The sequence below is a fragment of the Sclerotinia sclerotiorum genome, genomic scaffold, assembly GCF_000146945.2.
Source record: "Sclerotinia sclerotiorum 1980 UF-70 scaffold_15 genomic scaffold, whole genome shotgun sequence".
In the NCBI taxonomy this organism is placed as follows: Eukaryota; Fungi; Ascomycota; class Leotiomycetes; order Helotiales; family Sclerotiniaceae; genus Sclerotinia; species Sclerotinia sclerotiorum.
Genome location: NW_001820821.1, coordinates 384,957 through 398,864, shown reverse-complemented (window position 1 = coordinate 398,864; position 13,908 = coordinate 384,957). Strand labels below are relative to the sequence as shown.

Genomic DNA, 13,908 nt, shown 5'->3' with positions numbered 1-13,908 from the left:
CTTCATGTGAAAATGTATTATATAATTCTGTTCATATCAATATCGATTTCAAGAAGTCGTATGTCCAAATTTGGGTAGTATCATGATTGATATTATCAAACTGTCTAGTCTGACTTCAGAGGCAAGTCCGAATGACGCGCTACCTCGGAAGCATCCGAGACGTGAGATTTTCACATGCGTGCCAACCGAGTGGGTTTCAACTTTGTGTTAATTATTTATTTCTACGAGTGTTCTAAATTACACCGTCACTATAAAACGAAAATGCTACCTACACCAAAGCAATATGTATACGCATACCGAGGTCTCTACCGAGCTCTATTGCATGCTGTACAATATGCAAAACCAGCACGCTACATGGGAAGAAACATGTTGAGAGACGAGTTTCGCAAAGGAAATCCGGAAACCTTTGATCAAATACGAATTGACAATACCATCAAATTTCTAAAACTTGCAGCCAAAGAAACTGGTCTGGAGCACAAGTTAGTCAAAAATCTGCTTAGGGTACAGTATGAGCGGGGGGTTCAATGGAAAACGTAAAGCCACCTTTAACCCGTATTAGTATCGATATTGCACTGCTAAATCTCTAGCAGGCAACTCAGGGAAAAGACTCCTATGCAGAAGCATTTGAGGCAGAACACCATGACACATTATGACAAAACTATTGAAATGCTCAACGAAAGTATGGGTCTGTGTCTACGTTGAGGCGTTCCAAACAGAGGGAATAAGTCATGTTATCGACTGTCTGGCTTCACGCCTAACATCATCTCAGAATAGTAGTTGATTGTTTGCAGAAGACCATTCTTTCTGTCGAAACACGTATATTCTCGATGCTGTTAAAGTGGAAGGTCATCCGATGAATGTTTATTATATATCTCAAATTCCGGCAACTTGAGTTATAAATGACATGGAGGATCAGAGGTATGCATGGCCTACCTAGGTAGTCGTATGGGGATGATTGCCGTACCACCTGTTTAGTCCTACGGATGGTTGGGAGATGGTACCTGTGGATGGAGCGGCAAGCTAGATCTGAGGGGTAGCTGATATTTGGAATGGTACACAGCCTCTCACACTTATCTTATAGCTAGAGTCCATGACGAATGATACTGATGAGATCATTTCAGATGACTACCATCAATAGCCTGATTGTCTAAGAGAGTAGCACCTCAGTAGTTCCACCCGATGCCGGCCTACTTTAACCGATAGCTACCGAAATGCCGTGTTTGATAACGACCATAGAAAGATACCATACTCTAATAATAAGTGCTCAAAAGGTAGTCTCCGAACCCTACTGTATAAAGTGGCTGGTGTATGATCCCCACGCCTGCGAACGCCCTGGTGGTGATGTTCTCGGGTCCCCCTCCCCCTTTATCGAAAACGATACTAATGCGGGGCTTATCCAATTCAATCCATAGCTGCCCATCTCAGCACTGGTGCATTCTTCCTTTCAATTAATAATGATACGTCAAGCGGGGATTTAATATTTCTTTTGTTTAGAAACTAAAACAACCTTCACCATCGTGATAAATTTCCTTTCTTGATCTAGCACTTAATCATATTTATGGCAGCAGAGTGGTGCGTAGTAAACACCTAGTAGCAGGTGCAGAATCGATGTAGTTTTGCTGTGAGCCATTATTACTATAGACAGGCAGGTAGGTAGCTTGTACTTCGTACTCCGGACCATAACTTGTAATTATACATACAGTATGTACTGTAACTGCAAAGTGGATCCACTTTTAGCGAACCTTCTCTCCAAAAACATGAGATTTATAGACTTCACTAATCAAGCAGTGATTTGCGCCAAACTAAAAGCCAACTTCCAAGCCCGCCCACTTGAATGAATAATTGTAACCCCTTTGGTTGGCTCCGAACCCTCCTTTCGTGATATCCGTATCTCGATTCTCCATATATTACTTCAATACTCCGTATATATCTCACAACCCCGCCTTCTCATAACTCACCTTCCCCAGACCATCCATCTTTTTTTCGGCTGCAACTACGCAGGTGAATTCTTCCGCTCGATTTTTTAATCGACAGAAGACTCATGGACGATCATTGGCGTCTGCCCTTATCGCGATCGCGTTGAGGACTCTGGTCGACTTGACCACTGTCTTCCTGCGCCCGCTACAAACAATATCTTGCCATTATGCCTGTTAAGCCTGGTCAACATGATGTGATCAACCAACAACACTTACTACTTTATCCTCAAGAGAGATCGAAAGCACAGAAGAGATGGTTGAAACAGTATCGAACAGAAGTTGCTGCGTCTGTCAGCAGCGTCTGTTCTACTTTCTGCGCAGTAAGTTCTTGCGTGTTTATCCTCAAGTTTGCAATTTCTCACTTAAATTGTAGTTTCCTTTGGACTCGGTGAAGACGCGAATGCAGACCTACAAATACAATAACTTTACGGATTGCGTAAGACACACATATCAGACGGAGAAATTACGAGGGTTCTTTCGTGGAGTTGCAGCACCTTTAGCTTCAGTAACTTTGGTTCGAACTATATCTTTCTCGGTCTATCAGCGGTCGAAGTACACATACGCAGCTTGGTTCAAAAGAAATTTCGACTTTGATCCATTGGTACATATCAACACATTTGGAACTTATCCTAACCTTTCTACTGTTGCATGTTTTGGAGCTGCTGGCGCCACAGCTGGATCGTTCATAACGCTTGTAGCTTGTGGGTGGACCAGCTCAGTTCTTGTCTTCTCTTCAGACTTCTGACATTTTTCAGGTCCCTTCGAATTGACAAAACTTAGTGCTCAAGTATCGGTTTTGATGGCTGCCAAACGACAATCGAGTATTTCCGACCCTGTGAGAGATTCACCTATGCAAAACGCGACTGCAGCAAGCTACAAGAACAAGGGGACATTTAAAACTGCCATGAACATTGTCAAGAATCGTGGGGTATCGGGACTCTATTCTGGATTTAATCTTCATCTACGTGAGTAGATTTGTCAACTCAACATTATTGTCATATACTAATCTCACCTGAATAGTACGGGATACACTAGGAACCGCTATTTACTTCATGACTTACGAAAGTTGCAAGCAACTTTTGACTACATACACAGGGCAACAAGGGAAAACAAGTCCATTCGCTGTCGTTATTGCTGGTGGTTTCTGTGGCATAGCAAGCTGGGCATTGATTGTGCGTAGAGAGATATAACATTGTGATCTTCGGGCTAAGCAACTGACTCTGGATAGTACCCAATCGACTCCGCGAAAAGCATTTATCAACGGAATTGTTTGACTTGCTGTAAGGGCGAGACGGTTCAAAAGGCACCAAAGATCAAATTTTTCGATAAGAAAATGTACCGAGGTTTGGGTGTGTCCATGGGTCGATCATGCGTTGTAAACTCAATATTCTTTTCGGCGTTCGAATGTAAGTGGAACTTATTTACTCGATGCGTTCAAAATTAACAACATATAGTCATCAAGAAGAATATAAATGCCCTTCCGGAGTGATATATGATCTGGATGTTGGAGGTAAGGTTTTTTGTAAATATTCATTTTTGTATGAAATTTGGCAATGCACGAACATTAGGGAAATGGAGTTTTATAGGAGCATATAGGCTATGTTTTAATCTACATGGACTTGGGAGGATCATACGAATTTGAGTCTGATATGAAGGTATTTGAGATGGATAAAGTTTGCTACATAAATGGATGGCAATTGTGGGAGATCGAATGAGGCTTATGCATTCATCTAGTCATAGGTAGATCCTTCTCAATGAATATAAAATTCATTTTGAAATTTAGGTGGATGAAAGATTCTTGCATTCACACCGCGGTTTCGGGTAGAATTGCCCTTTTTTTGTCCAAGATTTATCGAATTTCTGATAAGCTATATTGAATATCGCATTCTTTGCATCTCCTTTACCCTCTTTCTCTCTCCATCATTTGCCTGCTACCTGCGCTGTACCTCTGATCTCACTACCTGGTGCATTACTCTCGTCCCGAAGTATGCGCAGCGCATCGTCTAGTTCAGTTGCAGAGACAGACATTGAGTGCAGCGCTTGTTCGCGTACATGCTAATGTATACGTATTGTTCAGATAGATAGACGCTCAGCGCAAAGTCGCGTTTTCATAAATTTCGCATTGTTATTATTATTATTTTGGGGGGGGGGTGAGTTTCTTGTTAGATGGGATGAATATGGTGGTGGTGGTTGATGGGTGTGTGGACTTTGTACACATAGAATATTGTAAGATTAGGGTGATGGCGCGACTAACCTAAAAGTCTCAAGAGTTAAAATACGTATTGGAATCTCTATGATGTGTGCTTGCTGTGACTGTTGGTGTTGATGGGAGAGCTTAGGTTTTTGGATAATTTTAAAATAGTCTTCGTCTGTTCATGTTTGAAGTTCTTTGACTGTTTTTGTAGTTTAGCTAACAAAACATGTTGTTTTAATAGGTCCACATGCTGCGGGCCCTCTGGAGGGAACTGTGGGCAGTAGCAGACTGAGTTCTAGAAGGTCTGGTACCAGGTAATGTGTTTTTTGTAGAATTGAATGGCTGGATACTCAGAAGATAACCTCGGATCTGGAGCGCTTTTCCTACTTCTTCGATTTTGCGGAAGTTCGGGGAGAGCAGAAAACATATTACTGATAAATGATGTGTTTCTGGTTGAGCATGCGATATATGTCGATTTCGGGCGTACACACGGGATGGGATGTACCTTCACGGCGCTCGGTGCGAGCTATTCGATTATTAAAAAGTATGACTTGTAAATTTCTAGATACTGGTCATCTGTCCTGTCTTTCCATCTTACAGCTCGACCAATCGCCACGATCTTACCGTGATTGCACAGGTTGTTATTGTTAACATTTGATAAAATGGGCTTGTGCAGTCGTTATTGGTAATGTTGAACTCCAACACATACGTGTCTACAGCTGCCTCCAAACAGATTCATTGCTTGTGATGAACCCAAGAATGGCTTGTGCATTCATATGGATTGATCATTACCTATATTTTTAATCAAGGCCTTATTCTCATTCTACTTTGTTAAGCTGATAATAATCACAACCTTATGAGATCTGAAGGAAACCTGATAGAAAGCAAATAATATACTGAAAATGCAAGTAAGAATGCCATTGTACTATATCACGTATTGGTTATTGGTGGGTATGGGTTTCTGGGATCCCACATCATTGATGCTTTGCAAGCACACTCGTCGAGATATGTTGCGCCATTACTTAGTCGCTCACCATGCAATTTGCAGAAGGGAGTCAGCTACCACGCCTGCGATATCTGCTCCATGACAGACCTAGAGGCACTATTGAGCCGCATCCAAACAACTATCATCATCAAAGCAGCATCTAGCCCACCTTTAGCAGGTCTCAAGACTTCAAATGCGACGACTATTGGTTGCACGGAGAACTCACTCACATGCGCGGCTAAGTGTCCCTCAGTAAAGCACTGAATCTACATCTCAAGCACCCACTGTTACTGGTGTGCCATTCTCATTCATCACAAAGTCTGACGCGACGCTATTGAAACCTCGGGTCTTCTCATCATGACTCTTATATTATGGCTGAAGCCACTGCTGATGCCATGATGCTCGCCTCAAATTGCCCCCACAATTACGTGCCGCAGTGCTGAGACAGCGTGGGATTCTCGGCGAGAGAGACGTACAGGTCGCTATCAAATGCTTTAGAACAAGGATCGTTCCGCGTCCAGCTCGGAAACGGTACCGGTAAATTCGATTCCGTCTATGCGGAAAATATAGTCAATGCATGTATGTGCTGTATTGAGGCTATGATAAATGAAGAGACGCATGAGCTAGTACAATGCTCTGAGGTTGCCGGTGAAGCTTTCAATGGAGAGCCTGTGGAACTTCGGAGTTTTGACCGTCTTGTATGGTGTCTTGCGGGTGACAATAAACCACCAGAGAAGACCATTGTGGTGCCTATGGAGTTGCCTTCGGAAGGCATTATGTGGGTGTTTAGTGCCGAGACGAAGAAGCCAGATAGAAAACTGTAGCTTGGCTCGAACTTTTGGTGATGGGAAAGCAAGCAACGATTACATTGCAAGCCCAAGTTTTGCTCAGAAGAAGCTGCTCGTAGGAGCGTGAATTGAGTACAAACTCAAAGCAGTGCTACAAAAACCCCCATTAATAGCGCCATAGGAGCCGAGTGCAACAACTCTTGGAGCTGTCTTTTCTTTAGCAAAAATAGCAATACCATTTAACAGAATCAAATATCCTGTTACGGAGTATATAAAACCTTTATGCAACACTTGTTGTAAGATTTGGGCTGAGCAACACTGTCCTTCCTTGTCACTGGTCATCATCAATATATGATTGGCACGGATTAGCATGAGCTACAGTCGCTACTCAAACATTCGATCGTACCTAATTAATGGTGGGAGAGTAATAAGTAAAATCTCATGTACTCATCCTATAACCCGCGAGATAGAGCAAACAACGTCATTCCATATCTGGAAGACGTCGGCGAATATTGTGATCATGAGAGTGAGGGTAAATCAGATAGATACAAGCACTAGAGAGTATCGTAACCCATGAAGTGACTGATCAAGAAATATAAAACATATAGCAAATATAAAAAATCGTTCAGAGGTGAATTGAGGCATTTATCAGACATAGTATTCACATGACAGACAACCACACCACAGTAAAAGACTTAGATTATTTTTTCGCTTGGCACACGCTAAATAAAACTACTTACACACCTACACACCACCTCGGGTCCCATTTTGCTGCTGGCTCATCTTTTCGCAACACAAGACGTTCATTCTTCCATCTCAAATCATTTCATTGACACAACACAAAAAACTCTTTCCTATTTCCAACACTGGAATACTGGATTATATTGATTGTTAGGACGTATTGTGATTCTCTATTTTTCTTATCACGCAATAAGCTGCTGGTATTACTTTGAGAATTGTTATCGTGCCTTGCAAGCGCTTTTTGGTGCACTAATTTCTTTCAATAGGTCATCAATTCCTTATGGTAAGTCGAGGATAGTACTCGATATGGTGGGTAGAAGAAAAAAAGCCCTTCAGGCAAAGGGAGCTGTTCATAAAAATGCGCAGAGGGAAGCTCAAGAAGCTCAAAAGACCCAAAAGGCTCAGAAGAGTCGATCGGCTCGAGCTGGTAAGGAAGAGCGTCGTGCCAAAAAATTGGAACGTCGGAAGAAAGAGAAGAAATCATATACTGCACAAGATTGGGCAGAACCTGCCCCAGATCATTTGATTGCAAAGTTAGATCTTCCTAAGCATAGTTCTAAGTATCAGTCGTATTTCGAATTTGCGGAGAATAAGGAAAAGAAGAAGAAGCTGGAGTTTCAGGTATTTAGATTTGCGACGTGTCTTTGCCATATTGACTTATGGGTTAGGTCACCAATGATCCCAATCCTCCACCAGGGTTTGCCTACGTGCCTATTGGGGATCCGACTTTGACGAATGCTTGTAAAGAACTATCGCGAGAACAAAATGCTATGATCTTTATTGTTTCGGTAAGGTTGACTGACAGGTCTGTCCGTACCAGATACAAGGCTACCCCTACTGACTTCATGCCTTCCGCAGCGCTCGAAAGAGGACAACTCGAAGATTTCAGAGCATGTTTTTCGAACCGGATATCACTTTCGAGAAGTCATCGTGGATGAAGCACGTAAAATTGTCGGCGACACGGTTATCTCTAACACTACTCATGGCTCGATTGAGCCAATACCAGAATCACAAGAAGAAATAAACAGACAAGCCGACGATGCGATACGAGATCTTTTCCCAAGAATCCCCAACACTGACCGACAACGAATCATCGAGCATGCTTTTCAAAAGGGTGTGAAATTTCACGGGGAGCCTACGGTCGGCCTTCAAGCAGATCTTCCTTTGGCACGTCGAGTCCAACTTGCTGTTCTTGCCCACATTCGTCATACACACACAAGATATGATAAGTTACTCAGGGAAACCAGTTGGATAAATGCACGAAAGGTAGTTGAACCTGTATGCTTAGACGTCCTTGTGAAATGGCGAGGAGACGAGGAAACTGGCCGCGACCAAATGGATGAGATCTTACGGGAAGTTGTCATTATTACCGATTCGGACGATGAAGACGAGGACGACTCCGATGAAGACGATGATTCGGACGAGGACGAGGAAGAGGATGAGACATTCCCGGAACCCGCCGCCCTAGTCAATCAAAATGATTCACAAAGGCAGCAACCTTTGGGAGCTGACCAAAATTCACATGGGAATGTTGCTGGCCCCTCAGACCCCATTTCTTTTCACACAAGGTCTCGAACAAGGCTAAATGAGGCAGCAAGGAAACCCCAGCCTCGCTTCAAGCGATATCAAGCTGCTTGGGATGAGGCTTTGAGTCGCCGTCAAAATATGGCTCATGAATCTAATGGGCCAAGTACCCAAGGATATGAGGCAAGTTTGAGACCTACTCACCGTAATGGCTCATCACATTACCAAGAAATACCTCGACAGCAGGGGCCAGAGTACCTCTTTCGTGATGCAGAACCTCGGCATAGCATCCCACCTGAACAACAAGTACGTCCAGTTTTGACGAAAGAGATAGACAAGTTTCACAGCTAACATTTATAGATTCGTCATTATTACACACAGGAAAGGCCATCTTCAAGGACATTGATTCGCAGAGATGAGGTAACAGTAAGACCCTTGCATGAACGCCTAGTCTTCCATCCTCCACAGTTTAATACTGCACCACAAGTGAACAGAGAGCCAAGGCCTCAAGTAGTAGCCGGGGCCTCCTCAACAAGATCTGGATTTCAAGACATGCTTGCTTTATCCATTGAAACACAAAATGATAGTATGAACATTTCACCTCGTTTGAATCGAAATGCTGTTGGCGAATTAAATGACCACCAAACGTCATATCCACGACGTGTGGCTGAAAGGGATAGAATTTCACCTAGGCTCCGAGAAGTCATTGTTCTTGATGATGGTGATGATGATAATTCTTATTCTAAACGCCGTCGTGTGATTGAGGATGGTCATGGACGATTTAGGCCTTATCCTTCCCGGGAACAGCATGGCCATACCACCCCAATTTTTCATTCCAGGGAAGCTGATCGTCGTCCCATTGCATTGCCCAGACATACTGAAGGTTTGTCAACAAATGTACCATTAGCATCTTCACGACCTGTGTTTGCAGAAAGACTGCCTATTTATGATGTGCCTGATTCCAGACCACATGAAATGCATTCAAATCCATCCAGGCGAGAAGATGAGAGGCTCTCTTACCAGCAGCCTTTACTGCATTCAGGGCGAGAAATAGCTGCACCGCGTCCCTATTTGACAAATTTTGATGAGACTTACAATCCTCAACGAGTGGCTAGTGATAACATGAGAGTGGTTGAGCGTGATCGGTTTGTACGACGAGAACAGGTTGAACCAGGTCAGAGATATTACTTTCAAAGACCAGCGTCACCTGATCTACATGGTTCCAGAAGATTTTCTCATTTCCAAAATGTGGATGGTCCTGCAGACCAAGCTTTCATTCAACGTTTCTCTCAATCTGGGCTTGAACCTTCCATTCCTCGACCACAAGATGGTCCCGTTTCTTATCAGAGATTCCCTCCAAATGTTCATCATCAAGGCGGCGAGCTAGGTCAAGCAGCTAGGTCATTTACAGTCATGCGCCCTGTTCAAGCAAGATCTCCAGTACGATATTTAGATAGGCCAGAGTGAGTAGGCTTGAAGAATAAATGGATGACGTAGAAATCACTGACTTTCTTTACTTTAGAATATCTGACGAAAGATCTGGTCTACAAGTGCACTACGAGAGACGGGATCCGTATACTACTGAGCAATATATGCCACACCATCCAATGCGAGTTTCGGTACCGCGTGATGCTAATGCTCCGACATACACACGAGTTATACAACCCAGGCGTCAGGTTATTGTTTTAAAGTGATCTTACGAGAGATGGGATGTATCGGGTGGAAGTAGCCGCGCTTTTGAAACCTCAATTAATTGTTTTCTTTTAACTCTGTGAGTTTTGCTTTGAAGAACTGGTGCAACGCTCGACCCATTCATCAGTGGATAATTTGGTATCTGGGAGATGGAAGGACCATATGTTGTTACTATTTTGCATTGTCGGTTACATGGATATGCATAAGCGCGGAGTATGGGATTTACATCAAGGATTCAACTACTTGCATTGGACGGCGTCACCAATGGCAGATACAAGGTCTGCTTACGGACTTGTTGGCAATACTGATTCATTTTAGGAAAATCTATTGTAATTAGCATCATAATGTATATACAAAGACAAATGTATTGCTTCTTCCACAACGGTTCTCAGTAAAATACTAATCCATATCTACAATTGATGATGCTTAAAGAGTGTAAAAATATGAATCGGGTATCCAACCAGCAATGCTCGCATAACTCCTTAAAATGCCTAACAAATTAAAACGCCTAAGCCAACATTGCGACTTGCTGTTCATCGCGCTCACGTTGTCTTGCTTTTGCCCGATCTTTACTCGAAAGTTCTGACCTTGGCACATCAGGTAAGGATTCTTTCAATGGCAAACCCGGCGTAGGAACTTCAGGTAGTGGAACACCTGTAACTTCCGCTTCCAGAGCAGCCAATTCATCCTCTACCTCATCTTCGTCCTGATTCGACATCATCCCACCCAACATATCGCTCACCTCCTACAAATATAAAGTCAGTAGAGTAACAAATCATTCCACGATAGGTATAATACTTGCCTGTTGATAAGCAATAGCATCCGCCGTCTCTCCCATCAATTTCTCCACATGATCTAGTCCTCCCATTTCCTTATGGATCTGGTTCAGCACGTTCGTGCCTTGTTGTAAACCAAATACAACATCCTTTTGTACCAATGCGAACTCGACACTACTAGTCAGTTTCTCCAATTGCTCGAGTTGCGCATCCGTCTTTGCCAGCAGAGATTCTTGATATTTTTTTCGTCGCAGGGCTAGGAGAGCTCGTTTCTTGTCGCCTTTCGCTAACATCTCTTTGGCAATAGCGGTTTCGCGATCGGTGAGTACAGTTATGCGTCGTTGATATTGGTGGAGCTTGTCCCGCTGGTTCTTCATGTCCAGAATAGCTCTGCAGTTGATGAGTTAGTTGATGGAGACATGAGGAACAGCTGAAGAGCCCCTTACTTATCCTGCGCAGATATCTTATGAGTACTGGGATTGTTCCCCATTGTTGATATGTTTGAAATACTTGATTGCAGCTAGAGAGATGCATTCCGTGATATACTCCATCTGAGGTTTAGATGCTTGTAAACGGCGTCATGGCGGTCGGCGCTGATAAGCGATAAGAATTATTCCGCACGGGACTTACCGTTTTTGGAAGAGCATAACAATTTTTTTTTATCTCACACATTCAACCGACTTGGAAAATTCGAATAATTAAGAGTACGCGCTTTACTTAAGAATATTTGAAAGGTTCGTTATGATATCCAGAGGTGGAAGGCCAACTTTGAGCCAAGGATTGGACAAGGAGGTATGCATTGTCATCGGCGCAAAGATAATCTCGAATCGAGACTTCTTTACTAAGAGTGTATGCAGATATATCAAATTGTAAGGAAATTGGCAGATGAACAGGCACAGAGCCAGAAGGGACCGAAGCGTCTTACGATTTCAATTGTCTATGATAGCATTAAAAATTCGAATTCAAGTCTAAAAAGAAGATCAAAAAAACTACTTGAAGACTCAATCGACAGAGTGCTGTTGGTATTGAAGGAAGAACAAGATGAAAGTGATTCCGTAGATGGGGATTTCGAAGGATTAGAGGACGCGGCACCACCGTTGAAGGTATATAAATGCAGGCTGTTATTGTACATATACTAACAATATTTCTTCTAGGAACATAACATAATGAATAGAAATATTACCAAAAATTGGGCAAAACCAGCATCGATACCAACAATAAGTCCTATGAACGGTACTCCTTCTGTCAGTGGGGTCGCCACACCCATTACTTCAATACAAACCAGTGCCAACGGCAATGGGGAAATCGAATCACCTTTGAAATCAGATCGACAAGCCAACGGTGAACCAAAATCGAAACGTCGGAAGGCAGAACGAGAAGTCAGGAAAGATGCGGATAGAGCACCACCCACGGATATTTCACTGGAGAATCTTGGAGGAGTGGATAATGTAATTGAAGAATTGAATGAGCTTGTGGCGATGCCAATGTTATATCCGGAAACATATATAAGGACGGGAATTCAACCGCCTCGAGGTGTTCTACTCCATGGACCACCTGGTTGTGGTAAAACAATGATCGCAAACGCTTTTGCTGCAGAAATAGGTGTGTCATTCATACCGATTTCTGCACCATCTTTAGTGGCTGGTATGTCGGGAGAATCAGAAAAGAAGATTAGGGATGTCTTTGACGAAGCAAAGCGCATGGCACCTTGTCTCGTTTTCATCGATGAGATTGATGTCATAATGGGGAAACGTGAGAGTGCTCAGAGAGAGATGGAAAAACGAATCGTTGCTCAAATGCTCACATCCATGGATGATATGGCTTTGGAAAAAACGGGCGGTAAACCTGTCATTATTATTGCTGCCACAAATCGACCTGATAGTCTTGATCCGGCTCTTCGAAGAGCAGGTCGTTTTAATAAGGAGATTAATCTGGGGGTCCCGAACGAAGCTGCTCGGGAGAAGATTCTCCGCGCTCTTACTCAAAAACTTGCCTTACCCGATGATTTTAACTTTCATGCTTTAGCAAAGATGACTCCTGGATTTGTGGGAGCTGATCTGAATGATGTTGTGTCTGTTGCAGGTACAGAAGCCATGAAGCGTATGATGGCAGTTTTAAAACAACAAACTGTTTCTACCATGGAGCTCGATACTCCGGTACAAAGTGCTACATCCATGGAATTAGATACTCCAGTATTGAAGGATAGCACTTCAGAAGCCCTTCTTGTTTTAAGGTCTCTAGTCGCTAATGCAGGTGGTTCCGCTCCTGATGGAGATTTTTCTATTAAATATACCGATTTCCTTGCAGCCATACCTAAAGTTCAGCCATCAGCTAAACGAGAAGGTTTTGCAACGATTCCAGATACTACATGGGCTCATGTTGGTGCTTTACATGAGGTACGAGAGCAACTTGAAATGGCCATTGTTGAACCTATCAAACGACCAGAATCTTTTGCTCGAGTTGGTATTACAGCGCCAACAGGAGTTTTATTATGGGGACCACCTGGATGTGGTAAAACACTTCTTGCAAAAGCCGTCGCAAATGAATCAAAGGCCAATTTCATTTCTATCAAGGGTCCTGAACTTCTTAACAAGTATGTGGGAGAATCAGAAAGGGCTGTTAGACAAGTCTTTGAGCGTGCCAGATCATCTGTACCTTGTATTCTATTCTTCGATGAACTAGATGCATTGGTTCCCAAACGTGAGGACTCTTTGTCAGAAGCTAGTAGCAAAGTTGTCAATACACTCCTTACCGAACTTGATGGTCTAAGCAACAGAGCTGGAATTTACGTTGTAGGTGCCACTAATCGACCTGACATGATTGATCCCGCTATGTTACGTCCAGGCCGTCTTGGTACCTCAGTCTTTGTCGACCTTCCATCTCCAGACGAACGTGTGGAGATTCTCAAGGCTCTATACAGAAAAGCATTACCATTCGCTAGTGCACAAGAAATCGAGGCACTGGGTCCAGTAGGAAGAGATGAGAGATGCAATGGCTACAGTGGAGCGGATTTGGGTAATTTGCATCAAGCTGCTGCAGTAGCAGCGTTGAAGAGGGAGATGAGTATGGTAGCACAGGGACAAGCAACCATAGAAGATGATTTGAAGATTAGTGGAGCTGATTGGGAGGTTGCATTAGGGAAGATTAAGGCGAGTGTGAAGGATGCAGGGAAGTACAGGAGATTGAGGGATAGGGGAATGTAAGGATAGATTTGTTATTATAGTCAAATCTA

At 43.2% G+C, this 13,908-nt stretch overlaps 7 protein-coding genes across 7 annotated transcripts; 5 read left to right on the top strand and 2 right to left on the bottom strand.

The window, feature by feature from the left end:
• Nucleotides 1-261: 261 nt before the first annotated feature.
• On the top strand, nt 262-702 carry SS1G_10205 (hypothetical protein; the record flags this gene model as incomplete). Its single annotated transcript, XM_001588608.1, has 2 exons — nt 262-479; nt 600-702. 2 exons carry the CDS (start codon nt 262-264, stop codon nt 700-702), a joined length of 321 nt encoding a protein of 106 aa, XP_001588658.1.
• Nucleotides 703-2,143: 1,441 nt separating this feature from the next.
• SS1G_10204 (hypothetical protein) lies at nt 2,144-3,465 on the top strand (the record flags this gene model as incomplete). The annotated part of the gene is made up of 6 exons (XM_001588607.1): nt 2,144-2,296; nt 2,350-2,677; nt 2,732-2,941; nt 2,997-3,148; nt 3,205-3,382; nt 3,431-3,465. The coding sequence occupies 6 exons, from the start codon at nt 2,144-2,146 to the stop codon at nt 3,463-3,465; spliced, it is 1,056 nt and encodes a 351-aa protein (XP_001588657.1).
• Nucleotides 3,466-3,896: 431 nt separating this feature from the next.
• SS1G_10203 (predicted protein) lies at nt 3,897-4,004 on the bottom strand (the record flags this gene model as incomplete). Its single annotated transcript, XM_001588606.1, has 1 exon — nt 3,897-4,004. The coding sequence occupies one exon, from the start codon at nt 4,002-4,004 to the stop codon at nt 3,897-3,899; it is 108 nt and encodes a 35-aa protein (XP_001588656.1).
• Nucleotides 4,005-5,084: 1,080 nt separating this feature from the next.
• On the top strand, nt 5,085-5,979 carry SS1G_10202 (predicted protein; the record flags this gene model as incomplete). The annotated part of the gene is made up of 3 exons (XM_001588605.1): nt 5,085-5,117; nt 5,219-5,407; nt 5,677-5,979. The coding sequence occupies 3 exons, from the start codon at nt 5,085-5,087 to the stop codon at nt 5,977-5,979; spliced, it is 525 nt and encodes a 174-aa protein (XP_001588655.1).
• Nucleotides 5,980-6,990: 1,011 nt separating this feature from the next.
• On the top strand, nt 6,991-9,739 carry SS1G_10201 (hypothetical protein; the record flags this gene model as incomplete). The annotated part of the gene is made up of 5 exons (XM_001588604.1): nt 6,991-7,305; nt 7,353-7,472; nt 7,543-8,514; nt 8,569-9,648; nt 9,731-9,739. 5 exons carry the CDS (start codon nt 6,991-6,993, stop codon nt 9,737-9,739), a joined length of 2,496 nt encoding a protein of 831 aa, XP_001588654.1.
• Nucleotides 9,740-10,408: 669 nt separating this feature from the next.
• Nucleotides 10,409-11,053, bottom strand: SS1G_10200 (hypothetical protein; the record flags this gene model as incomplete). The annotated part of the gene is made up of 2 exons (XM_001588603.1): nt 10,409-10,645; nt 10,820-11,053. The coding sequence occupies 2 exons, from the start codon at nt 11,051-11,053 to the stop codon at nt 10,409-10,411; spliced, it is 471 nt and encodes a 156-aa protein (XP_001588653.1).
• A 364-nt stretch (nt 11,054-11,417) lies between these two features.
• Nucleotides 11,418-13,879, top strand: SS1G_10199 (hypothetical protein; the record flags this gene model as incomplete). Its single annotated transcript, XM_001588602.1, has 3 exons — nt 11,418-11,468; nt 11,534-11,779; nt 11,831-13,879. 3 exons carry the CDS (start codon nt 11,418-11,420, stop codon nt 13,877-13,879), a joined length of 2,346 nt encoding a protein of 781 aa, XP_001588652.1.
• Nucleotides 13,880-13,908: the final 29 nt, after the last annotated feature.